The 25,599-nt window shown below is 44.8% G+C and overlaps 1 protein-coding gene across 1 annotated transcript in view; it reads left to right on the top strand.

The window, feature by feature from the left end:
* The window catches only part of GLG1 (golgi glycoprotein 1), a gene marked incomplete at its 5' end in the record, with an annotated part of 66,409 nt that extends 41,240 nt beyond the window's left edge, over nucleotides 1-25,169 (top strand). Inside the window, 18 exons of the mRNA XM_084294749.1 lie at nucleotides 2,679-2,800; nucleotides 3,447-3,548; nucleotides 5,465-5,618; nucleotides 7,253-7,390; nucleotides 8,711-8,797; nucleotides 9,840-9,902; nucleotides 10,582-10,695; nucleotides 11,088-11,176; nucleotides 12,060-12,177; nucleotides 13,211-13,303; nucleotides 13,851-13,988; nucleotides 15,038-15,161; nucleotides 15,505-15,647; nucleotides 15,880-15,981; nucleotides 16,513-16,620; nucleotides 17,217-17,337; nucleotides 19,146-19,252; nucleotides 19,748-25,169. Coding sequence (XP_084150875.1) covers nucleotides 2,679-2,800; nucleotides 3,447-3,548; nucleotides 5,465-5,618; nucleotides 7,253-7,390; nucleotides 8,711-8,797; nucleotides 9,840-9,902; nucleotides 10,582-10,695; nucleotides 11,088-11,176; nucleotides 12,060-12,177; nucleotides 13,211-13,303; nucleotides 13,851-13,988; nucleotides 15,038-15,161; nucleotides 15,505-15,647; nucleotides 15,880-15,981; nucleotides 16,513-16,620; nucleotides 17,217-17,337; nucleotides 19,146-19,252; nucleotides 19,748-19,915 — 2,091 coding nt within the window. The 3' untranslated portion in view covers nucleotides 19,916-25,169. The remainder of the gene's footprint in view (nucleotides 1-2,678; nucleotides 2,801-3,446; nucleotides 3,549-5,464; nucleotides 5,619-7,252; nucleotides 7,391-8,710; nucleotides 8,798-9,839; nucleotides 9,903-10,581; nucleotides 10,696-11,087; nucleotides 11,177-12,059; nucleotides 12,178-13,210; nucleotides 13,304-13,850; nucleotides 13,989-15,037; nucleotides 15,162-15,504; nucleotides 15,648-15,879; nucleotides 15,982-16,512; nucleotides 16,621-17,216; nucleotides 17,338-19,145; nucleotides 19,253-19,747) is intronic.
* Between the last annotated feature and the right edge of the window lie 430 nt (nucleotides 25,170-25,599).

The following is a 25,599-nucleotide window of genomic DNA, read 5'->3' as shown; positions in this document are numbered from 1 at the left end:
AAATTACCAGGAGTTGGTTCTTGGGAATAACTTCCAAATGATGAAATGTGTGCTCAGGGTAAGTCTTCAGCTGAGGCAGGAAACCTCCCAAAAGTGATAGGAGATTTCAGACTTTGGGGGGAAAATATGCTTGTGGAAATCTAGACGGAGGTTGTTTTTGGTTCCTTTCCCATGAAGCTGCTGCTACGTTTTTGTGCAGTAAGTTTGTGCCACAGCTGGGCTTGGTAACGGCTCCCCGTGATGTGGAATGACCTCTGCTGTGGCCTCTGCAAGAGGCAATGTGAGCAAATTGAATGCCAATGTTACAAAATGCCATTTAATTTTTGTGGGCAAAAGAAAATAGATGATTGCAAGGATAAAAATAAAAATGTCCTGGTACCTGGGGCCTGGCATAGTGCTGTTGTAGAGCTACCTACAACTTCCGAGGTGCCAAATTGTTGGTGGATTTGCTTGTGAGTGGTGCTGGCTGGGTTGGTGTGGCTGTCTGCTGTCACTGCTTTTGTTCCGTTTGGATTTATTGTTCCGTTTTTGGATTTATTGTGTTTGGATTTATTGTGTTGGAACGAGCTCCCTGCTTTTACTTCCTATGGTAACTTTAGAGGGAGGGGAACGTTGTCGGAAAACTGCTTTGGGTCTGTCTCCAGACATTGGTTTTTGTACTTGGAGTGTCCCAGCCTTGTTCTGGTGCTTAATTAACATCATGAGGTATTGCTGGTAGTGCCCTGGTCCCTTGGCTAGCCCGGGGCAGTGGCGTTGTCCTGCAGTCCCCCACTGTAGGTGCTGCATGGCCAGGCTCCTGCCCGCACAGTTTGCCAGATGAAATTGGGGTGGGAAGCGTCCAACTTGGACCTGTTTTCTCTTCGACTGACCTGCATCGTTCTGCTTGTGTTGCATTACGAAAGGAGGGTGTTTGCCCGTCTGCCAAGAGCAACTACAAGCCCTCAGATGATTTATAAAAGGTTCCTTGCCCTCAGTGAGGAGATGCGTGCTGTTAGCGTGCTTCTGTGGGCCCTTGCATTTTGTGATGGGGAAAGAAATCCTCTCAAAGGAGGTAGAACTGGAGCACATCCTGCCACATAAAGCAAGCTCCGTGTTGCTTTGGGGGAGCTAACACCTCGGATTTGCTTTGAAAATAAGTGGCTTTTCTGTTGCTCTGGCCTTTGCGGGTTTTTCTGTTTAGTCCCTTGAGCATGTAAGATGGTAATCCCGGCTAAAAGGGCAGATATCCCTGCTTTCAGTTCTTAATATGGCTAATAAATCGATAATTAACTGAATTTAGCTCCAAGTCAGTTGAAAGTTGAGGATTACAAAGCTTATCCAGCTGCTTTTAGCACCCAGGGTTAGCTGTGGAGGGGAGGAACTTCTGTAAAACCCTCACTCCTGTTAGCGGGGCCAATATTCCCCTCCCTGCAGCCAGGGCACTGGCTCCCAGCTTTGCATCTCCCACTGGGGTGGGAATCGGGGCCGGGCATCCTGCAGTCATGCCCCAGGCAGCACGGCGAGGTCAGGATGCTTGGAATTGAGCTGGTACCTCTGAAACGCTGCCGATTTATTCACCTTAAATTTAACCTTAAAATGTCAGGTCTGAGGTTTTATTCTTCCATCCTCCCTCGAGGGAGGAGCTCCAGTATCACACCTGACCCCGTTTTACATATACCTCTGACACGGAGCAGGACCAGTGTCCCACGTGCAGCATCCATTTGCTCTGAAAATACCCCAAGAATTTTTGACCCAACAGTCTGTGCCTGCTCAGCAGTGCTCTTCCAAGCTGCCCGCATCCTTCAGCCAGAACTGAGCTGCAGAAAACCTGGTGTTCCTCCCAGGCGTCATGGGTCTGCCTTGGTCAGAAGCTTCCCGCTGGATAAATAGTGCCAGCTTTCCTTTTCTCCAGGCTGAAGGCTTGCTGGGTGGCGTTTAGGTGCAGGCTGTGGAAGCTGGAGGATAAAATTGCAGCTGTGCTTTGGATCTGGTTGGGTAGGTGTCAGGACAACAACCATTGGATGTCCATGTGCAGCTGCCTTCCAAGCAAGCTCTTTTTTTTTTTTTTTTCCTCTCATTTTGTCAGCTGAAAACATTTGCCTGTAGAACAGTGACACTGGTTCACCCTGTGGCTTGTCGGTCTCTGGGAGGTGAAGCGGCTTCAGGGCTGGTGATGGCTGAGAAAGCTGCCTGCTCCCCCAGAACTAAGTAGATAAGGAGAAGGAGAACCAGCACCCTGCTTTTTCTGTGATATATGCTAATAAATAATAATTTATTTATATGCTTTTTTATAATTTATATGTTTTTTAAATAAATTATTTATATTATTATATATATATGCTAATAAATAATATGCTAATAAATTTTGTACTATAGGTCTAATTGTGGTTCCCTTGGCTTCTAAAAGCTCAAGCAGGCATCCCTGAGGAGATGCTGCTGCATGGGGTGTGACATTTCATCCCGTATTTGTCTGGTGTCCTCTCCAGACAATTCAGAAATGTTTTCGGCTTTGTTTGTAGCTCGGCAGCTGTACTTTAAACACTGGTTTGCGTTTCAGCTTAGAGCAGTAGGTAATAGCCATGGAAATGTGACAAATTCACATGCCTGCTGTCAGCTTTATAGGATGCGGCTGCCATCAAGGCACAAGAAAGGTTTGGGCGTTACACTGAGTTCCCCTGTCCACAATTTCTTTCTTCCAGCTCCAAACGCTGATCCAGGAGACCGACCCCGGGGCAGATTACCGCATCGACCGCGCGCTGAACGAGGCCTGCGAGTCGGTCATACAGACGGCCTGCAAGCACATCCGCTCCGGGGACCCCATGTAGGTGGCTCGCAGTTACACCGGGCTCCTGGTCACCTTGGGCACCCGCAGAGGCTGCGTGGCTGAGCGGTGTAGATACTAAATCCAGGCCAGGAATGAGTCCTTGCCATTCCCGCAGGGTTTGAGGTGTGAACCAAGCTCTGCCTCCCTCCCTGCCCTGTAAGCAGGCCCAGAGCTCCCATATCAGAGCGGGTTTGCGCTGCTGAGGGACGTAGATTTCTCAGGCTTACATTTGTAACGCTTGATGTGCTAATTTCCCTCACTACATAAGTCTTTAGCAATATCACAAAGAGAGGCAGCAAGCCTTGAAAGGCTGGTTAAGCAAACCCCTGCTGCAGAGCCAAACGGCTCCTTCATCTTGGGCCTGATGGGTATCGTCTCCTGAGCCAGGCTCTCTCTAAAATACCCCTTACAGTTCTGTTATGTGTCAGCTTTGCTGAGATAACTAAAAAGGGGAAACGTGAGGGTGTAAATGTGGTATGTAGCTGTTTTTGACGTCCTCTTTTTGAAGGAGAAAGATCATCTTCACTGGGTTTGAGTGTCTTATCTATGGCTTGTTGGGAAGACTGATTTAGCAATGCTGACTGCTACAAGGGAGCTCAGCATGATCGTGTCCCTTGCCTAACTCCTTTTCTTCTGGTTGCAGGATTCTGTCTTGCCTGATGGAGCACTTATATACAGAAAAGATGGTGGAGGACTGCGAGCACAGGCTCCTGGAGCTCCAGTATTTTATATCTCGTGACTGGAAGTGAGTACTGTAAAACAAACTGTGTCCTCGCTTGCTGCTTGTGTTTAGTGTTTGGATGCGTTAGGAATCCCTTCCAAACAGCATTGCTTGTTCTTGTTGAAATGAGAGCGAACTTCTAATTGTGCCAGGTCTGTAGGGCATCAATACCTGCCTAGATGAATAAAAGCAAAAGCTGGTGAGGAAAAGTAAGGGTGATGCCCACTTAGGCTTTTTTATACACTTAAAAGAAATGGTGCAGCCCTAGGAGGTGCCTTGAGATTGAGTTCTGAAATTCAACACATCTTTCATTAAAAGAAGTTTTTCTGGCCACAGTGAAGGTCACTTTACGTGTAGGAGGCAGCCAGTTTATCTGCTGTGTGCTACAAAAGGGGAGTTAGGAAAACAAGCTACCAAATGTCACAGAGCTGTGGTTGTAGGTCTCCTGCTCCTGCTTCTGCCTTGTTTGAAACTGTCTAGGTGTGATTACAGCCTGCAGAGTGGACACGATTCCCTTTGGAGCACAACTTTTCCAGCTTTTTCATCAAAACACAGCAGGGCTTTGAGGTATCTGCAGAGCCCCCTGTGCCTGTGTGGGTTAAGATGACTGCAAGTGGGGTATAAATTTGTTAAACATGAGCAACGAGGAAAAAAATAAACGTTTGGCTTTTCTTCTGAAGAAGGTTGAGAGGTAAAGAATTGGAGTACATCAAATGGGGGGGTTCTGCAAGAGATGGAACAATGATTCTCAGTGACCCTGAGGGGAGTGCAAGGCCAGAAGCTCTGGGCTGCAGTTGCTGCAGAGGGCATTCAAATCAGACACGAGGAAAATCTGAGTCCCAGCGGTACCTGTGGGCAGCGCTGCCGGTAGTTAAGAGCTGATATGCTCTGTGATCTTCTGCTTCTAAAACACAAGAAGCTTCACGGACCACAGAACCTACGGCTTCGTGGCTGCTTGTTTAGTCATCTCGATAATTGCCTCCATAGCTAGACAAGAATACTTAATTTTTTTCCTCCTCCTGTTTTTCCCCTTCATCACTGGTTTTCCTGCCTCTGCCATGTTTCCAGCTGAGGCTGGAAATATTATTTGAGCCACACTTTGATTGGAAGAAAGCAAAAAATGAGTATTTGCATTTTGCTGGGAATAAAGATAATCTTAATTCATATTGCAGGCAGGGCAGCGTTGGTTCGCCTTTCTTGTTTAACCATTGTTCCCTGAAACTGTTGTACTCGATGCCTAGTGTAGATGTTCAGAATAGAGATCTTCGTGGTTTTCTTTCTACTTTTATTGCTGTCAGTATAATTTTGTCCACTGGTATACTTTGATACCTTCTAAAGCATTGTAGAAATCAGGTTTCCATTCCGGGAAGTTGGCAATCTCTGCCTTAGTTTTAATCTAAGTAGGCGTTGTCTTAAGAAATCTGCTCTTGCAGTTTTCTTGTATGCAAAAGTAAGGGACGGCTGAGCCTGCAGTTAGCACAGATCCAGAGCAGACAATAATTAATCTAGCTCAGATTTGTATGAAACTGGCGTTTCAAAATGGCAGCAGTGCAAGGTAAATGTAAGATACTGTACGAGCAGAACACGGCATGCACATTGCTGCTGCTGTAGCACGTCAAGGAGATGACTTCTTTTTTCACATATCAGCGTTTGGCTGACATGAGGTAGAAGAGAATGGGAAGCATTGAAGATTGGATCTGTAATTAAAGATCTTGATGTAATTTTGCAAGACTACGGAGTTGATCCCAACCTGATGGGCAGGCATTTTGCCACCAGGTGGTTCAGCTGGCTGGGTGCTGCTGCTAGATGATGTGGTGGTGTAGGAAACTTGAGGTGGATTTTTCTGCCTCAGAAGCACTTCAGAATGAGAAAGGCTGAAGGTTGGAGCGTGTGAGGTGCCCCAGGAATGGAAGTGCTAGTGGTGGCTTCTCTGTCTGCAGGTTGGACACGGTCCTGTACCGCAAGTGTCAGGGAGACGCCTCCCGCCTGTGCCATACCCACGGCTGGAACGAGACGAGCGAGCTGATGCCCCCGGGGGCGGTGTTCTCCTGCTTGTACAGGCATGCCTACCGCACCGAGGAGCAGGGAAGGAGGGTAAGTGCTGGCCTGCAGCCTTCTGCTGCTTGATTTGTGCTATGTGCTGGTTGTAACCTGCATCTGGAAGTGGGACTCGCTGTGCTGCAACTGCAAGAACTCTCAGGAGCTGGTAAGAAGTTTTACCACGGGCATTTCTTGCGCTAGTTCAGATGCCCAGCTCCTTCTTGAGCGTGCCCTGAAGGTCTGTGTTACTGTTCTGGTAAGGCAAAACGATCACGCTGAGATGGGCCAATTGCCCCCAGGGGGAATTGTGTGCTGACAGCTCCTTGTGAATGTCTGCACAGACACAGCCAGTCCTTCCTCCTCTTTCCAAAGCGTAATGTGATTCCTTGCAGATAGCTAGCACAATGGGTTTTATGCTAAAAGGCCTTCCCAAGCCCAGCTTTCCTCAGCTGTTTCTAATTAAGTTTGGAATTGAGTGCAACTTCAGATTATAGTCTGTTAAACTCTTCCTATTGATATAAAGCACGCTTTCAATTCTTCGGAGCGCACTGTCCGGGTAAATGTGCTTATGCTGCCTTTAAAGAAGACAGTAGGGATCTGACTTGCTGCCCTGCAGTCTGGAGATCCGCCATCGTCACGTTGGTTGGGATCAGAGCTACTCTTTTCAAGTTTGCTGCCCTCTCGTGCCTTTATCAAGACGCTCCCTTGAAAGCAGCTGGGTTCTCTGTTCCGTTTCTTGTGGCAGTGTACTGTAACGGCCCCCAGGAGTTGGGGTTACACAATGGGCTGGCTTAAAAATTAATTTCTACAGTTTGGTATAAAAGGTCTGTTGTGGCAGAGGTCAAGTATTGATTGAAAGCGTCTCACTTGTAGGAATATTTTTTAATGCACTTGCTTAGCGTGCTGAGTTGAGACTTTTTAATTCCATTTTATATTAGTGCTGACCAAAGAAATCAATAGCCACCCTGCAAATAATATCAGAGAGAAAAGGCTGTTAAATGTATTTTTCTTTTAGAAAGTAGGCCAAGGGAGCAGCTGTCATTTTGAAATTTAGTGTTTGAAAGCAAGCTCATTAGAGGTTGTATCTCTACTTTCTGCGGTGCTGTCTGTGAAATGCCAGCTAAGATCCAAAGCCCTGGAAGTTGTGTGTAACGTTTTAAGCTTTGACCGGTGCACTTGAGGTCTGGCAAGCACCGCAGCAGTATCTCTTGAATTTTCTACTGTTAGTCTGTTCCTCAGCTTCGACAGTGTTTGACAATTGCTGGCTCTGTTATGCTGCAGTAGGGATTGCTGAAAGGAATTTGTAGCTGGACTACGCTGCCTTGTGCTGGGCTTCCCTTTTTGGTCTTGAGGACCAAAAGCCATTCTGGCTTTCTTCTCCCTAAGCAGCCTGTAGCTTTGAATGAAGAGGAGATGCAACAGATAATCTAGGGACCTTTGCTGCTTTGACATCTTAAACCTTCTCTTGCTTTTGAATTTCCTTTGATGGAAAGAAAGGCGTGACAAAACTCCAAACTCCCAGAGGCTGATGGCTCATGTGGGCCCCAGCGGGCTCGTGCTGAGCACTGGAGGACTCCTGGGACTGCGGATGGCCGGGCATTTTGTGGTCATTCCAATTAAATCACCCAGCAGTGTCCCGTACACGTTTGGAGACCCCGTGTGCTAAATGCTCTTTGCCCCCTCTGCAGCTATCGCGGGAGTGCCGAGCGGAGGTACAGCGCATCCTCCACCAGCGGGCCATGGACGTGAAGCTGGACCCAGCCCTGCAGGACAAGTGCATGATAGACCTGGGGAAGTGGTGCAGCGAAAAGACAGAGACAGGGCAGGTACTGTGCACGGCACGGCTGCGGCCTCGTCTTCAGAGCCAGGAGAGTGGGAAGGGCACGAGGAGGGCGGGATAAAGGAATATCTCGTAGCTAGTTGTCCCTTTATAGCCCAGATTCTATTAAAAATGCATGCAGTTTGAAACATAAACTACACTAGGCTGAGACTGAGGGCGTCTGAAGAAGCTTTGCACCGACAGCACGGCTGCAGCGACGTGAGAGGAATGAGATGGGGAAAGGGGACAGCTAACGAGAAGGACTTCATTGAAGCAACCCCACCCTGACTCTTATTTGTAATACTCTATTACGAGCTTGACATTTCCCACATAAACTTTATCCTGTTCCCATTTGGCAAATACTGACATGCTTCCTGTGTTTATAGAGAGCTGAGCTAACATCTGCTGCTCTTTAACAAAGTTTCAACAAATACTTTCATGTTAAATTGCTGTGCCCTAGCATAGCTGTAGGGAAGGAGCCATTCGCCAGCAGATGCAGCAGAGCATACGCCATTGACTTTTTGAAGTGTCTATTGCAGACTGGAAGTTTGGGTAATTAACTCCTCATTAAGGTTATGCAAAGGGCAAACTAAATGTGATATTCCAGAAGTGAAAGTGCTTCGTGCGGCTTCTGAGAACAGCAGCAACGTTTTAGACCGGTGCTCTCAGTCACTCTCTGCACATACCTGCTGCCCTGTAAAACAAAGCAAAACCTAAACAAAATCCACCAGCACCGAGTCTGGGGAATTCGAACTGGTGCGTTTGTGCAACATGCAAAAATTGTACAACTTAAGAAAAATTGTTGGCATGTTTTCCATTTGAATAGGAAAAACATGTTTTTTAATTGAATATGTTGTTATCAGATAGAAAAATGCAATGTTCCCCGTATTCAGAACTGTTAATAATCAAAAAGAAAATACCGATACTGGCTCAAAGCAACTGTTTAACTGCTTTCACATAATATGCTATTTTGGGAGGCTTCTCCTTGAGAAATGAAAGATCAGCGTATTGACAGCATTTCAGGTCTAACACTTGCTGCCAGAGTGCAGATTCTGGGGATATTGCCTGTAATCCTCCATTTATTGTGCAAGTAAAGCTGCAGGACTGCTGATTCTTTTCACCAAATGATACTGTAAAAGGCAAAGGTAGGACGGAAGATGGTGCTGAGCATTTAGGAGCCTGAACTATGAGTGCCAGTCGCAGGGGCAGCATTAAATGAGATTTAAGACTTTATGAAAAGGAAGGCAGTTTTGTATGTGTTGCACTTTCAAGCCTGAATTTTGAACTTGGTTTCTCAGACCGCACGCTGAAATGTCTGTTTTAATAGGAGCTGGAATGCCTTCAGGACCATCTTGACGACTTGGTGTCTGATTGCAGAGACATAGTGGGAAACCTTACTGAGCTGGAGTCTGAGGTGAGCAGTTCCCAGCCTGCAATTCAGGAGAGAGTTGAGCACAGCTAGTTAAAAATATCATTTTGACACTATTAAAAAAAAAAAAAAAGGTAGCTGCAGAAATGCACATTTCTGAGATTAAGCAGAGGCCATTTCTTTTACCCTGTACAGTGTTAGTTTTCATGTGAGGTTCTTGAGGAAGAGAATGGAACAGCAGTTAAGGATTGTAAGCAGGAGAAATGCCATCACCAGCCTATAGTAGCTTGTGGCACTGAAGCTAGGATGTCTCGAGCAGGTAACCCAGTCGCCTTTAGTACAAGTCAAAATATCATAGAATGGTTTGGGTTGGAAGGGACCTTAAAGCTCAGCCAATTCCAACCCCCTGCCATGCACAGAGACACCTTCCACTAGACCAGGTTGCTCAAAGCTCTGTCCGACCTGGCCTTAAACACTTCCAGGGATGAGGAAAACGTTTCTGGGACTTCATTTTTTGTTCTACTTGCAAGTAATTTTGAGTACCATGTTGCAACTTCCCCCTGGGTCCCGAATATTTTGCAGGAAATAACTACCGAGTATGTTGCTTAGGGTTTTTCAGTGAGGTCAGCAGCTTTGTTTGCTTTCGGAAGCTGCGTGTTTGACTGTCTTGCACCAAATTGTTCCCTGTACCTCTTCAGTCAACCCTGTGCCCTAGGGGACACTTCCTTCCAGCGTTACAAAATGGTTTGTTCAGAACTACCATTAATTTTTAACTCCTACCTGAGTGTAGGGTGCCTTCTGGTGCTGCAGTATCCGATTTGGAGGAGACAGACTACATTATCCAAGCAGTGAGTTTTTAATCTGTGGAGGCCAAGCTTGTCCCTTAGTCCGGAAGGCTTGTCGTGCATTTGCCACATTACTGGCAGCAGTGAACTCCAGCATTTCCAGAACTGAAGGGTGGAGCTGGCTGAATTGCAGCCGAACAAAGGCCCTCTACACTGGCTCCAGTTAACTTGTGACAGTTTTTTTTCATAGTTTTTTCCTTGTCCATTTACTGTGAAAATGAAATAGTGCATTTTTTCTGCAGGACATTCAAATCGAAGCCTTGTTGATGAGAGCGTGCGAGCCCATTATCCAGACCTTCTGTCACGTGAGTGCTTAGCAGTCTGAATATCTTTGGGAAAGAGCACTGAGGGAAAGGTTAGAGATTGTATTATTAGTTCTTGACGTACTTTCTGCTCTCCAGAGGTAAAAATCAGAAGTAAGCAGTTACAGAAGTCTTTGATGGAGGCTGGGGGGGGACCAACACAGGAATTCTTACCTCCATGTGGCACTTTTGCTGTTGTCAGAGCCCCAGCACAAAAGCTGGAGATGGAAGATTTCCAATTACAGGGCAATTTTAAAGTTACTCTTCACAGTAGATTGGAAATTAAGCTTTTCCTTCCCCTTGCCCCCGAGCACTGCGTCCAGCCACTCCTCTGTGTGCAGCTGCTCACATTGCTGAAATAGCTTCTTACATTGCTCTAGGATTGAGTAGTTACAGAGCAGTAGAGGCACCTAAATGTAATATTTCATGGAGGCATTGAGTCTCTGCATTGTTTTCTCATGAGTGTAAAGCATGCATGCGTCTGAAACAATTCTTTTCTGAACTGTATCTGTAAATGCTTGTGTGCTACATGGTGAGTTGATGGTGAGTGTAAGCTCATGAGAGTGAGACTGTAAATTCCACTGCTCTCAATTATTTTCTGGTCGCAGTGGGCTAAAGGAGTGTAAAAAATCATGACTTGGAGGGAGTAGCTCATTTTTTAAGCCTTTTGTGTGTCCTTCAGGAGGTTGCAGATAACCAGATTGATTCTGGGGACCTGATGGAGTGTCTAATACAGAACAAACACCAGAAGGAAATGAACGAAAAATGTGCCATCGGAGTTACTCATTTCCAGCTGGTGAGTAGTGCTTTTCTGTGCTATCAGTGGGAACTGGTTGTGTATGTTGAGGGTGTTGACAGGAATTAGCTAATTATGAAACCCTTTCCTTTTCTGAGATTGATTTCCAGCTGTATTGAAGTTGCTTTTGTGAGTTCAGACAACTGTACTTGCATGCCTGGTCATAAAGGGTCACTTCTGGAGCTGGTTTATCCCCAGGCCCTCCTCCAGCCTGGCATATGGTAGGCAGGGTCCCAGCTTCTTCATCCCCCTTGCTTCCATGTGGATAAGTTGTGGCCAGAAGCATCTGCTGATTGTGTGATTCAACAAGTGTCCTTTCAGGCAGCATGTACTTTTTTTTTTTTTTTCCCCTCCAGGTGACCAACACTTCTAATTTCTTTTCTCTCCTGCAGGTTCAAATGAAAGACTTTAGGTTCTCATACAAGTTTAAAATGGCTTGCAAGGAGGATGTGCTGAAGCTTTGCCCCAACATCAAAAAAAAGTAGGTAGTGCTTAACTAAGCAGCATCCTGATTGTATAAATATGTAAGAAAGTTACAAGATATTTCATATGACAGAAAACATTGGACTTCCTCCGAAGGCTGATTTTTTTGTGTTTTTCCTTAATAATTGTCCTGCAGATGCTTAAGGTAGAGGCATTGCCTGCCTCTTTCAAAGTACTTCTGCCTTACCCTTGCATATGAGTTTTCCTCTTTATTATTTTTCATGCTCTGAAAATAGCTAGCAATCACAATTTGTGGTCTCCGTGTCCCAGGATGCTCTATATCCTTGCTAGATCCATCATCCTCTGAGATACAGGCTACCAATGTTTCAGTTGCTGAGCTGGAAAAAGAAAACACTGCACTTGCTTTAGCTGGCTTGTTCATTTCAGGAGGAAGTTTTTAATATCCTTCTCCAGCGATGTAAGGCTAAATCACACACAAGGTTGATCCTGTTCATGGGTGGCAAGGCTATTTGCATTTTATGATAGAGATGCCCTTCCCATAACGCAAAAGGATGGTTTGCAGTGCCATCCATGTAGGTATTCACCTTCATCGTGCATTTCTGAGGCTAAGTAAGGCTTTTCTCAAGTGCCCAGTGACTTGAGGGCAGGTCTTGTTGTACAGGGAGCGTGGTGGGGTTTGGAATATATTACTGCACCTGCTGATTTAAACCCCAATTAGATATCATCCAATTTAGGGGGTTAATCGTGATCAGTTACTCTGTACAGAGCTGTACCCAGGCTAGAAGTAGCCGTAGATCCCAAAGGACTTTTATGTTTAGATCCTTGGTGTAAATTTCTCTGGTGTGGTGCTCCAACACCAGTGCTGGTTGATCGAAGTGGAGAGTACAGGGGTTAAAAAAAACTTCTTGTCTTTTCTGCAGGGTGGATGTAGTGATCTGTCTGAGCACAACTGTGCGCAACGATACTTTGCAGGATGCCAAGGAGCACAGGGTGTCTCTGAAGTGCCGCAAGCAGCTGCGCGTTGAGGAGCTGGAGATGGTAAACATGCATGAAACTCTTGCCTGCCTGCTCTTCTAGCAAGGTCTTTTAGTCAGAGTTTCCTAGCTTGTCCACCCTGGAAAAAAAATAATGAAGCTCATTTGTAAGATGTATCTAATTTATTTTTATTCCGCTCCTCTCTTACAAATCCAGGCTCAATTGACCTTCACAGTGAAAATACTGATTGTCTACTTCAGTGCCTTATGTGTAGTCTCATGAAGGCTAAAGCAAGCTGAGTGGTCATTGGAGTTTCAGCTAGAAATGATGATGTTGGGCATTCAATAGCAATGTGCTACATGTGCTGATGTCCTTAAAGTCCTCCAGGAGAGAATACGAGCTTCGTTTTGCAGACTGAGGCAACAAGAAGAGATGAATCACCTTGACTCTAGCCCCTCGAAGTTGCTCAGTGGATAAATAGGAATAGTGCTTGTTCTAGTATGCGAGGCTGCCTCTTAGCTTCCTGCTGCAGTACTGACAGCAAGAAACTTGAGGGCTTTATCTGGTAGTTCGGATGTCAGAGCTTCACCTCTCGTAGGCCTGTAGCAGAAGAGGCAGTGCTCTTGCTTTCACATGGAAGAATTTAAGTGGTGGGCATCACTAAAAGCAGGGAGCTTCGTTCACATTCTCTAGATCACCCAACAGATGGTTGGCTATGAAAATTTCCTTTAGCTTTCACCTGAAAAGTTTTAGCTGTCTCAGACGTTTGTGTTGATGCCATTTTAGGAGGAGCAGGGAAAACAACTTCTTAGCTTGGGAATTTGGTTTAAATGGAGAAGACTTTCTCTAGCATGAAAACAAATGAAAAAACCCACCACCACCAAAAAAAAACACAACACCAAACACCACCACACAAAACTGATTCACTTATGGATTTGTGTAGCTGAGTTCCCACTGACACCATTTCTTACCTCTAAGAGCCTTAAATTCAACTTGCCTGTTGGGACAGTTAATTCCTTTTTATAAGTAGAGGACTCTGTTTAAGCTTTTAATTATTACTCCTAGTGAAAAGTTTGTGTTGTAATTTATCCTGCAGACCGAGGATATCAGGCTTGAACCAGAACTGTATGAGGCTTGTAAAAGTGACATCAAGAATTACTGCCAAAATGTGCCCTATGGCAATGCTCAGGTAATAGATCATATTAATAATTTACACTTTAATTTGTGCTTTCATTTCAGAAAACTTGTGAAGATCATTTTTTTTTGTGTCTGAATGCAGATTTAGGTTTTCATTTTGATATCACTGAAGTCTTTTGTCAGTGTTTTGGAGCATTTAACTTTTTTTTTACGAGTTCGCAAGCATTAATAGTGAGGGAATGCAGTGCTGTGAGCAAGGCATCCCTCACTTAATGCTGATTTTAAGCTATTAGCTGCCGGTTACTGCAAATGTTGCTGAAGATAGCTTGGGTGTAATCTTCAAGATGAGGTTTGGGGTTTTGGAACAGGTCCAGGTGGCCTTTGTTTCATTAAGTTTGTGGGAAAATACGAGCTTAAGACAAGTGGTGGATATCAGCCCTGGTAATTGCTTTTTTGATAAATACTAGCATCGTAAACTTAGCTGCACAAGTCAGGTGAAGATGGTGAGCCAGCAGGGGAGCACGTAGCTGGGTTTGGAGCAGCATATGGCACGATCCTGCCCACGGTGCCTCCGTCATGCCTGTAACGCTGTGTTGTAGATCATCGAATGCCTGAAAGAAATCAAGAAGCAGCTGAGCACCCGGTGCCACCAGAAGGTGTTTAAACTGCAGGAGACAGAGATGATGGATCCGGAGTTGGACTACACGCTCATGAGAGTCTGCAAGCAGATGATCAAGGTGATGGATAGTGTGCTGATCTGGGGGGGAGGTCGGGATATGAGAGCCTTTCTAGTGTCTTAAACTGTCTGTTTTAAACTTCCCTTAAAGACTTGTGACAAAATGGCTGTGTTTGTTTCAGAAGCACAATTGCTTTTATGCAAAGCAATCAGGTTCCTGACTCTGAATCAGGCAAAGGTTTCTTTGGGGTTCTTTTAGTTTTACGTCCTCTAAATATCAGATCAAAGCCTGTACACTGAGAAGTTATGATTACAGAGAGGAATAACATCGTCGGTTCGCTGCTGACCTGGCGTGTGCAGATTTTCATCAAGCATGCAATTCTCAACATGTTGAGAATTTGGTGCTCTTCAGAGCAGGTCTGTGCTTTTAAAGGAAGACCTGTAACCTCTCTGAAACAGCGAGGATTAGAAAATGCACCAGCCTTACCTTAGAGCTGCAGAATTGGTTTCTAACAGAAGAAACAAATAATGTGGTCTGAATTGTGGATAAGCTGGTTAGCTTCTGGCTATCTCATTCAGGACAGGAATGGACAAGTTAATATCAGTGACCTATTCTCAGCTTTCTTGTTATCTGTGGTCTTAACTTGCCCCGAATGCTAATAATGAAGTATTTTATTGTCACTTTGTCCAGCCAGCACTTACGCAGAGCACCAGAGTGTGTCTGGACTTAACGGATTACCTTTCCAGTTTCTAAAATAAAGGGGAATGAAAGCAGCTTGATATGGGATCTAATGCGACGGGCATGTCTTGTAAAGATGTGCTGTAACTTAAGAATTGGAAAAAATCAAAGGCAAATTGCTCTTGATGTTACCAACACAAGCTGCAGCCTAAAAGCTAGTCAGGACTGTGCGGCTCAGTGCTTGCTCTGTAAGCACAGATATTTGTATTCACGCCCATGGCCAATTTAGAGTGGCTCTGCTCTGGCTAGTTGGAGATGGGCTGGGGAGCAGGGAGCTGTGTGCGCCTCCAGCTCGGGTGTGTGGTTCTGCAATCTGTGAGCTCCTGCTGTTTCAAGTGTTTGTGGTGAAATTTGGACTTTTTTCTTTGTAGCGTTTCTGTCCAGAGGCAGACTCAAAAAATATGCTGCAGTGTTTAAAGCAAAACAAGAACAGTGAAGTGATGGATCCTAAATGCAAGCAAATGATAACCAAGCGCCAGATTACCCAGAACACAGGTATCCCCCTCTGAAAATGCCTAGCTGCCCTTTGAGCTGTTGAATTTTCTGCATGGCTGGAAGAGTATTGGCTTCATTTTTTTCTTTCCCAGTTGTCAGTGCACACAGACTTTATTCTGCCAAGTTCTTGAGGGTCAGCACGTGTTGTTAGGTCTGCTTTACTCCTGAAGCATCACTTACCTCACAAGTTAAAATGAATTAGTGGGAACATACTGTTTTATCCCCAGAATTAAATTTATGGGAAAAAGAATGTCATCCAGGAAACTTCTGTCAAATCTCTCTTGGACTGTTACGTTCTGTGATCTGAGACATCTAATGAAGTTCTGTGTTCTTTCCTGGTTAGATTACCGTTTAAACCCAGTGCTCAGGAAGGCCTGCAAAGCAGACATACCGAAATTTTGCCAGAACATCCTGAACAGGGCTAAGGATGATACAGAACTGGAGGGGCAAGTCATCTCCTGCCTGAAGCTGAAATATGCAGACCAGGTGAGTAGAGCTGATGTATAAAAATCAGGCTGCAGGATTGTGCTGTGCAATTCTCATCGAACAATGTATTAAAATTGGACTCATGGTGTGTTCAGTATATACGATAGTCTGCACGTAAATGAGTTTTTATGCTCCTACTCAGTGTTATAGAATACATAGGTTGAAATGCCAGGTGATTGATTTATGATAATAAAGGTGATCGAATGGGTTAATGACTTTCTCCGCTTAATAGCGTCTCTCTCCAGACTGTGAGGACCAAATTCGAGTGATAATCCAGGAATCAGCTCTTGATTATCGTCTGGATCCCCAGCTCCAGATGCACTGTTCGGATGAGGTAGGAAAAGTGGCTCAGCAGTTGCTTATTCAGGATGGAAACTCCATTGGTGTTTAACAAAGTCCTTTCTCATCAGTACTTGTCACTATGGAAAAATACTGCTTTGTTGTTGTATTAAAGAAAAAAAAAAAAAAGATGGGGGGAAGGATGGTGGGCAGTTGTTCTCTGGTCTTGTCAGCCTTAACTGGAGTACAGTCAGATTTCTGACCTTTCTCTTCTAATAGCTTTAGATAGGCCAGGTCTCAAATATTGCTTATTTTATACCATAACAGTATTTCTGTGCTGTTTTCCTCCCTGCCTCCTCCTCTTGCTCTCAGTACAGCAACATTGACTTCTTGCTGTTCGGTTTCAAAGGGTGTGTGAATCGAATGAGCCAGCTCATGTTTGGCTTAGGGGATTCTTGGGGGTAAAGTAGCTCCTGTTCTCTGGCTGTACGCTCTGATGAGCTAATGTATTGAAATATCAGTGTGCTACAAGAAACAGGATTGTCATGAACTACTTTCTCATCTTAAAATACCTTTTTCAAAATAGATTTCCAGTTTGTGTGCTGAAGAAGCAGCAGCTCAGGAGCAGACCGGGCAGGTGGAAGAATGTCTGAAAGTCAATCTGCTGAAAATAAAAACTGAAATGTGCAAGAAGGTAAAGGAAGTAAATTGAACGTGCTCTGAAAGGCATCCTGTCCCTGCAGAAGTTGGTGCTCGAGTATTTTTCCAGATCACAGCCCAGGCCACGTTACAGTCAGTGTGAAGCCAGAGTTCTGGAAATTTCAATTTGCCAGTGAAAATTGTGCCTACAGCACTCACTTGGCAATTCCAGGCTTGGATCCTTTCCTAGTTAGAGTTGCTAAAGTTTCTTGTTGTTAATCTGTTTGCTGTTGGTGTCTCCCTTGCACGCTTCCTGAACGCTGAGCGTGGCCTCAGCACTGCCTGGGCTTGAGGGCTGTACGAGCAGCCCTGTGGCAAGGAAACCTTACTTCAATTCCAGCTGAAGTAGCCCTGGCAAAAATTGATTTTGCATTTTAGATTAATATGGCAGTTTTAGCAAACGTAACTATAAAAGCAGAAACATTTAATCCATCCTAAACCAGCATTTGTACCCTTATCCAGCGGCAGTGTCACCTTTATGATCCTAGATTTAAAAAATGGAGCACCTGTCAGAAACATTGAGCAGTCTGAGCGATGCTGTTTTGTTCTCTCCTTTTTTTTGAGATGTATTTGTAATTTCTCCCTCCCCAGGAAGTGCTCAACATGCTGAAAGAAAGCAAAGCAGACATATTTGTGGACCCAGTGCTGCACACAGCCTGTGCCCTAGACATCAAGCACCACTGTGCTGCTATTCCACCGGGGAGAGGGCGCCGTAAGTACTCGTGCTTTACTCATGCAACCTCTGAGTCCTCAGGGCCTTAAGCTGCCTTTTCTTGCCAGCATTATCTTAAGTACCAGATATTTCTGCTGGTCTTTTGTGGGTAATGAGGTGGAACTGCTGCAGAGGTGGTAGATGCCACTGGTTGAGGGGTGTATCAAGAAACATTTTGGTTCTCCCTCCTGCCCAAGGCGGGATCAATTCCGTGATCCTAATGTAATATTCTTGCAGCCTTATCTGCCATTTTACAAGAGAATATTTTATGTTCATGTGATTACTGAAAAAAGTGTGACACCAGATCCGTAACCCTCCTGTAAAACCCCTGCTCAGTTAAATCCTGCTGCAAACGAGCTCCTACTACGCATGGGCTGGACTAAGTGGACTCAATTTTTCAGTGATGCTTATCTCCGGCCTGTATCAGCCTCAGACAGGATACAGCTCTCAAGCTCATCAGAGCGTTACATTAGACTGTATCAAAAGCTTCACTGGAACTAAGCTGCTTCTCTTACAGAAGCAAATCAGTTTGGTCTCACAAGATTTATTCTCAGCCAATCCCCCTGATCCTTCTTTGTTCACGTCAGTATTTGTCCATGGCTCCTTCCTTTGTTTGGCTGTGTTTGACAGATAAAATTGAACCGAAGTCCTTTGATCCTCTTACTTTTCTTCTCTGCTTGAATATATCACTTTTTTCTTTTCCAATATTACAGAGGATAGGTAATCTTTATTTTCTAAGTTCACCTAGCTGTTAAGGCTTTGCAATTTCATCAACTGTTTCAAGTCCTCTAGGACTAAGTTCAACAGGTTCCAGCCAGTTGAAATAAATATAATTTATTTGGTATTTCCTAACACATTCTCTTCATGTTTGAAGTCAAAACTCTTGCGCTGTTGCCGCTATGTTAGCTGGCTAGCTGGTACATATGGCTTTTTAAGAAAAGCTGCTGGGTTAAAAAGTTCTGACCTTTTCCATCTTTCTGAGTTGGTCATTAAAAATAGCAACGAAATGTTTTCCTGACTGTTATCTTTCGTGGTGGTTACCGGATGCCCTTCTGAAATTCTGGATATCCTTTATTTATTTCCCGTTTTGTCGGAGTTCTTTTGATGTGTGTTCTAATGTCTTTGCACTGAAGAGATGCAGAAGCCTGTAGCCTAGAGAGGGATCTGCCGCCGAGTGTTTGAACTGCAGACAATTGTTTGAAAAAGTCTGGAGTTAGTTTAAATTTACAGCCTGTTTGCTATGAATTAAGTAACTCTTTGCTGCAAAGCAGAAAGCATCCCATTAGGCATTATTCAAATAAGGCATTTGAAGTATAAAACAACAAAAAAAATTGTGCCAGTGTCTCATCTGTGAGCTTACGAAAGAACTTGTGAAGTAGGCACCCAAAACGTTGTGATCCCATTTCCTTTGCAAGGACTACGAAAATGTAGGAAGTGAAACCTTTCTAAAATGTCCTTGGTGACCAAGAGAAACTCCTAACAAGCCAAAGGAGACAGACACACTGTGGACTTTCCTGAGCTGAATTTGATCTTTTTGACTACTAAAGGACAGTGGCACAATTAAAAGAACAGCTTGCTGAAGGTTCAAATCTATGAAACTTTCTAAAATGTCACGTCAATCGCACGAACTACAGTTTCAAGATGTAATGTTAATCTTCTTAGAAGTGAAAATTCTCAAAAAAAATTCTCAAATTTCTCAGCCTTTAATAGAACTAAAATGCTCGAATGCTCCTCTGCAGCAGCCCTTCCGCAGCATGTTGTTGAAGTCCCTGTTTCTGTTTTGTAACACCCTCTTCTGCCCATTACAGAGATGTCCTGCTTAATGGAAGCCCTGGAAGATAAGCGTGTGAGGTTGCAGCCCGAATGCAAGAAACGCCTCAACGATCGCATCGAAATGTGGAGCTATGCTGCAAAGGTGACAGAGCTCAGAAAACCCCCTCAATTTTTTGGCATTGGATCTTTCTGTTGCAAGCTGTTTTATTGAAAACCTGAACACTAGAGAAGCTCTTGCCTTTGAATGAAGTTTAGCATTTTGAGGTTTTAGTCCAGAAAAAAATAGAAATCAGGCCTCGTTATATTTCTGTAACGTGTATTTGTGTTTGTCTCCACATCTGGGATGCATTTGTGCTGGTACAGAATCAAAGTCTCTTTTGTGCACGCGGGGCTTGGCCTCCTGTGGTGAAGGTCTGGGGCGGTGAAATGGGGTCAGCAGAGCTTCCTGCTTGTAAAGCTGTCTCCTGAGCAGTTGTTCCTTTCCATGACACACAACAGGCCTGCTGCTTGGGGATCAAGCCAAACCTGACTGCAGTGGGAGGCCGCAGCAGTAGCAGACGCTAACCCTGATAAATAACGAGGCTGAGAGTCGTACAAAAAGTGCTGCCCGCTTCATTTATTCCCTTCTCGCCCCCAGGTTGCCCCAGCGGAAGGCTTTTCTGACCTTGCCATGCAAGTAATGACCTCTCCGTCCAAGAACTACATACTGTCTGTGATCACGGTTGGCATCTGTGTACTCTTCCTGATCGGCCTGATGTGTGGACGCATCACCAAGCGGGTGACAAGAGAGCTCAAGGACAGGTAGAGCCTGGATTGCCTGCTGAAGAAATGCCTGCCCAGTGCCCAGTTTTGTACAGCCCTCCTCTGTATAGTCTACCCACCCCCTCTCGTGAGAGGAGAATTAAAAAAAAAAAAAAAAAAATTAGAACAGCAGCAGGTGTTGGCTCAGTTTTCCCATCCTGGATCTCATCCACAGCATCTTCATCCTATGAAAGTTTGTGTGCAACATTGGCAGCCCAGCCAGCAGCTTTTGTTATCCCTTTGTTAGCAGACTCTCGTTGACCTGCCTGTAGACAAGTCTCTGTTGTACTGTTGGAACTGCCTTCACTCTCCAGATCAGACTGATATGACCTGCAGCTCAAGCAGTTTTTAAGTAAATTTTTAAAGAAAGACATATATCTGCATACCAACCATGATTTAGGTAATGGTTCATACTGAAATATAGTCATCCTCTGTGGCTGGGTGAAATCGAGGCAGGAAATTTAAGGGTAAATTGCATCTTACACCACAGTTGGCCTTGTTTCGAACATCTTGCTCATCTTATGTAAAGCATCTTCAGAGCATAGTCTTGGACAACCTAAGGACGCCAGTCGCTGGTGTCATCTAGTGAATATTCTGCTTTTGTTACTGTGGATTTTTTTTGGCTGAAAAGATGTCCTCCCCTTCTTCCTCTGCCGCTCGCAAGATAGAATAAAATACTGACCAGGATCAAATCCTCACGTGAGCTGTACAACTTGTATTTCGGTAGATCAAAGGCACGGTGTAGACACGAGGCACGTAGAGCCTGTCGGTAGCGTGCAGTGCTGCTGTCAGAGGGCATCGAGTGCCCGGATCAGTTAACTCGGCCAACCTTGGTATTAGTGATGATGAAGTAAAATGTTAACACTCCTTTTATTTTACCTTGCTGCTGCTAAGCTGTTCCCCTTCTGAATTAACTCTCTCCGGCGGTACCGACACCCTGGCAGGACAGTGCTTTGTCAGTGATGTGACTGATCACTCGACATACCCAGTGAAACAGCTCCTCGTGGGCTGGTGCAGGGGTTTGCAGCTGACCTGTCCGGGTCTTGATCGTTTGTATTGTAGCACTGAAGAGTGTTTTTAGGTTTTCCACAACTACAATTGATAAGGATAGTGGCTGGTGTTTCCTGGGATGTAGGATGTGGGTGCTGGTCCAGAAGGCTACGCAGGAGAGGATGGGAAGGTGATGGGTACTGTGTGAAAGGCAGAAATGTCTGGATCCATAAGGGAAATGGCACATTTGTTAGCTAACATCAGTGTGCACACTTCAGCTCTATAGTTATGCTTCCAGAACCTGATACTCATACCTGAGTGCCCAGGTATCTTGTGAATGCTGCACCTGTAGTTGTGGCCCACTGCCGTCATCTTTGTTCCTTGAGCACGAGGAGGAGTGGAGGTCAGAAGCCACGTGCAGTGCCCAAAACCCAAGGAGATCGATTGAATATGTTGGTGAAACCCAGAGGTGACCGCACGAGTCAGCCTGTACAGCAGGATGGACGTTATTAGCCCCTTCGATGCGCTCCCCTGTGCGTGCTGCAAAAACAATCATGCGCCTGAACCTGTCCAACTTGGGCTGATGCTTGAACCACGACTTTATTTTCCCACTTAGTGCACTGCTAGGTAAGATCTGACATTCCCAGTTCCCTGTAGTGGTCTCTAGAAGAACAGGGAGAGGGTAGTGAGACCTTCTGGAATGTGGACCAGCTGATGCTCTTGATGCTGCATGTACAGAATGGCGCATACAAAATACTGTGATGGCTTTTGCTGCCTCTGAGAAGTGCTAGAAAAGGTGTACAAAGAAGCTTTTCGCAACGCCCCTTCATCCCACTCCGAGGATGGACAGCAAACTGTTAGCGATGCACTCTTAGACTTGCTATGCTAGCAAATTTTTCACGAGCCCTTCTGTCTCCAAGTAGTGTGAGCATAGAGCAAGCAGTAGAGGAAGTCTGAGCAGAGAATGTGTACGTGATAGATTCCAGTGAAGTTCTTAGGTAGAACAGAAGTGAAACCTGAATTTTTTCTCACCCCTGTTCCCTGGTGCTAGTAGACCTTAGCTGGCCCTCTGTAAAGGTGAACTGGAACAGCAAAGGGACATTTGGTCACATCTCTCGAGGTAGCACTGGTGTGTAACACCACAAATGATGGTTTGGCAGTTATAAAAGTGGTTTGTTTGGTGTGACAGTCCAAGTGCTGAAATGTCTGCTGTCGAGGTGTGTTTGCAGAGCTACCCAGAAGGGAAGTGGAATCTTTGTGCAGTCTTGCTCGCGTGGCACAAGCCCTGCTTCTTGAATGTCTGTCAGGCATAACTGAATTCCTATCAGAGGATTTTTAACCTCCTGAAGCTTCTAAATAACTTCTGAAAAGGCATTTTGTAACCTGGTTAGCTTGATGAAATACCTAATTAAGATGGTTTATTGTCTAAAAGTAGCATCTTCCACTGAATTCCAAATGGCATTGCAGTGAAAATTGTAGGTTTGTAGCTGTAGCTCTGAATGTAAATCATGTTTTGCTCTGAAGGTAACTTCTTTACTTTCTGGTTTTTGTTTGCTTTCTTTTTAATTTGGAGAAGGTTGAGGTACAAGAACCAAGCTTCCTCTATTCTTGCAGGCTTTGGAGACTGGCTGACGTGTTTTGCTGTGACACTTGAGGATCGTTAGAACAGACAGCTCTGTTAGAGAGCTGTCCTAAATGGTTTAGAATAGATGCTTTTCCCTGAAATGTGTGCCTAGTCATAACCAGTGCTATGTGTGAGGGGTCTGCAGTCGGCGGTGTTTCTTGCAGTCTCTCCAGGGAATGTGGTTCAGTGCGAGCGGAGGTGCCAGGAGGCCCTGTAGAACAAAGGTGGGATATTGAGTGAATTTCTGCTCGATTCCCTCAGATGTCCTTCCTTGCTGTTAGGGTGAAGACCCACCTTTTATAGTGTAGCACTGGTCAGATGATCTAGGCCATTATATCTCTAAGCATTATACCCCATGTTTCAAAATCAGGCCTCCTAACACTGCTAATGACCGAATTTGCTTTTTTTTCTTTTTTTTCTTTGACTAGAAATTTACCAATCCCTATCTGGAAATGTTCTCCTCCTTTTCATGTGTATGCCTAAAAATCCAGAGGTCTCAAAAAGCACAGAAACCCACACAAGTACTCTTCCAAAAATAACCTGCTGGTGCTGTTGCCAGCACATCTTGCCTGCAGGTAACATTTTTCCCCTGCGGGAAAGGAAATCAATGGCTGTACGAACCTGTGCTGTTGCCTTGACTTTAAGGAAGCCTTTTTACTTATGTGATTCCATGGAAAGTGCTAGAAATAACTGTGATCAGCCACAAGTGGTGGTGTGGTAGGACTCAGCGTGCCCTTCCCTCTCTCTGACCCTTACTGCTCAATGCAGGATTCAATGCAGCCACGTGAGTCTCTTCTCCTTCTCCTGGTTGAGATGAGAGCTGCTGCTAGGGGCAGTTTTCCTCCTGAGGTGAGGGCTCAGCTGTGTTTCTGAGTGGTGGCATGGGTTTAGATGACGTGGGTAAGGAGGGCTGTGCACAACGTGCACCTCGTTACTGCGCTCCAGCTAGCCTGTTGGTGTGCATTCTCGTTGACCTTAAGAAATAATCTTATTTATTGTTATCTAGTGGGCCTAATCAAGTCCTTTTGCTTCATTTCAATGTTGGATTCTCCTGCCTTGCTTCTGTCGTTCAGGCTGTTGTAGGAACTGATGTGGGTAGGAACAAAATTCCTGGCACTTGAAGTAACGTCAGCTGTGTCTGCCTCACTGAAGAGGGTTGAAAAAGCCCTGATGGAGCTCAAGTAATCCTGTAATAAAATGTAAGCATTTCACCCAGATTCTGGCATGTAAAGATCCATGCAAATACAGTCAAGATTGCTCTGAAAGAATCCACAGTAAGCTCATTGTATGAAAATAAGGGAGAGGAACGAAGGATGCAGCAATATGGGAACTTATCGTGGGGGGTACCGTGGGGAAGCGATGTGATAAGCCAGAGATCACTTGAATCTGATAACGTTGTAGAGGAAGTGTGTTCAAGTTGGATGGTGACTTCTGTTAAAACACAACTTTATTATTTAGTTGCAAGAAGATTGTAGTACTTATTTTTTTTTGTTAACTTTGTCAGCTTTGTTTAAAAACGGTAGTTTTGAGGTGTGTGTGTGTGAGTGCATGAGCGTGGTGTGGAATCAGAACATTTCATTGAGCACTTCTGCCCCTATTAAAATACCGTTCTGCGGACTCAAAACAGCTTTAGAGGTGGTTTGTGTGAAAACACGCTACTGAGCATGGGCTTTTAAACCTTAAAAGCAGCTGCCAGGTACTGATCTTTGTGCAGTCCTTCCCCTCGGAGGCCAAAACCGCAGGCTCACCTCCACTCATGAGTTGCTGTGTGAGGGGATCCGGTTCTCACACAAGAAACAAGAATTAGATTGGTACAGCTGTTTTTATCCTATACTGTTAGGATTCTGCTTCGTATCCACCCAACGGTTCCTGAATGCTACCTGCAGACTTGCCTGTGTGGGACAGGGAGGAATAATAATATAATCCATTGCCACATCCTGGGGAGAAGCTGCTTGCTGTTCTCTCTTTCCAGAACATCTGAATTTAATACTGTAGCTGATCAAGAGCAAAAGATATTCCTGGGTGGATCGTTACACCCAGAAATCCCACCACATCCCCCCCCCGTCCCCAGTATATTTACTAAATAGAAGTGCTTGTGTAGCTGTCGGCTTGGGAAATACTAAAAATAGAGGAAAAGGGAAAGGTGTGACTTTCGCCCGTAGATTATGCGTTGACACTTGTGCTGAATGGACGTGATCAGAAACTGTGACTAATGTTTGTGTTGGACTGGAAAAAAAAAAAAAAGAAAAAAAGAGAAATTAGAGGTGTTGGTAGGGGAGGGTAAGAGGGGATCACGCAGGCGCACGTAGTGAGCTCCGGGTAGTGTGTAGGGATACTGCAAGCCTCCCCGAATAGTGTACAAAACAGACCCAACAAATTCATATTGTACAGCAAAAGCTGTTTGAACTTAGGTTTTGTTTCTTTTTTTTTAAAAAAATGTGACATTAACAAGACTTTTTTTTTTTTGTAAATTGTCTTCCTTTCTGTGTATAAAATCCTGGCCGTTCCTTGTTTTTTTTTTTTTTTTTTTTTTTTTACATGTTCATGCTGTGTAATTTTGAGATGTTACTGAGATTCTGAACATAATGTGCATTTTTTCTGTACAGATGAAATGGGAGAATTTAATAAAAAGAGTCTGCAGGTTTTTACTTGTTGTGTTCGCATTTTTTTGAGTCGGCGCTGTTGGGGTGCGTTGTATGGGAACTGAATGTGCTCATTGAGCTCATGGGTTTGGGTAAAACCTCTGTGCACCCTTGGGTGCCTGGGGAGCCCCAGGAGCACCCTATTAGTGGTGTAAAAAACCCAAACATCAGCCTTTGCCTTGTTTTCATGTCCTAATTTCCCTGTGAGAACACATTTTTTGAGGGGAAAAGGGGTGAACCCCTCAGGCTGTGAGGTAAAACTGGGAGAAAAAATCATCATTTTCCATTATTTTTGTAGAACAGCTCAGAAAGCAGCGAGCTGCCCCCTCACGCACCCTTGGGGGGGACCCTGAGGTAAAATTCCTGTCAGGAGCGGGAGGGCGGGAAGAGAGGGGGCGGGGCCACACAACAGGGGGCGGGGTTATACACTTG

This window comes from Netta rufina (assembly GCF_964035555.1).
Source record: "Netta rufina genome assembly, chromosome: 13".
Classification (NCBI taxonomy): domain Eukaryota; kingdom Metazoa; phylum Chordata; class Aves; order Anseriformes; family Anatidae; genus Netta; species Netta rufina.
The sequence above is the reverse complement of the archived record's forward strand: the minus strand, read 5'-3'. Positions and strand labels throughout refer to the sequence as shown.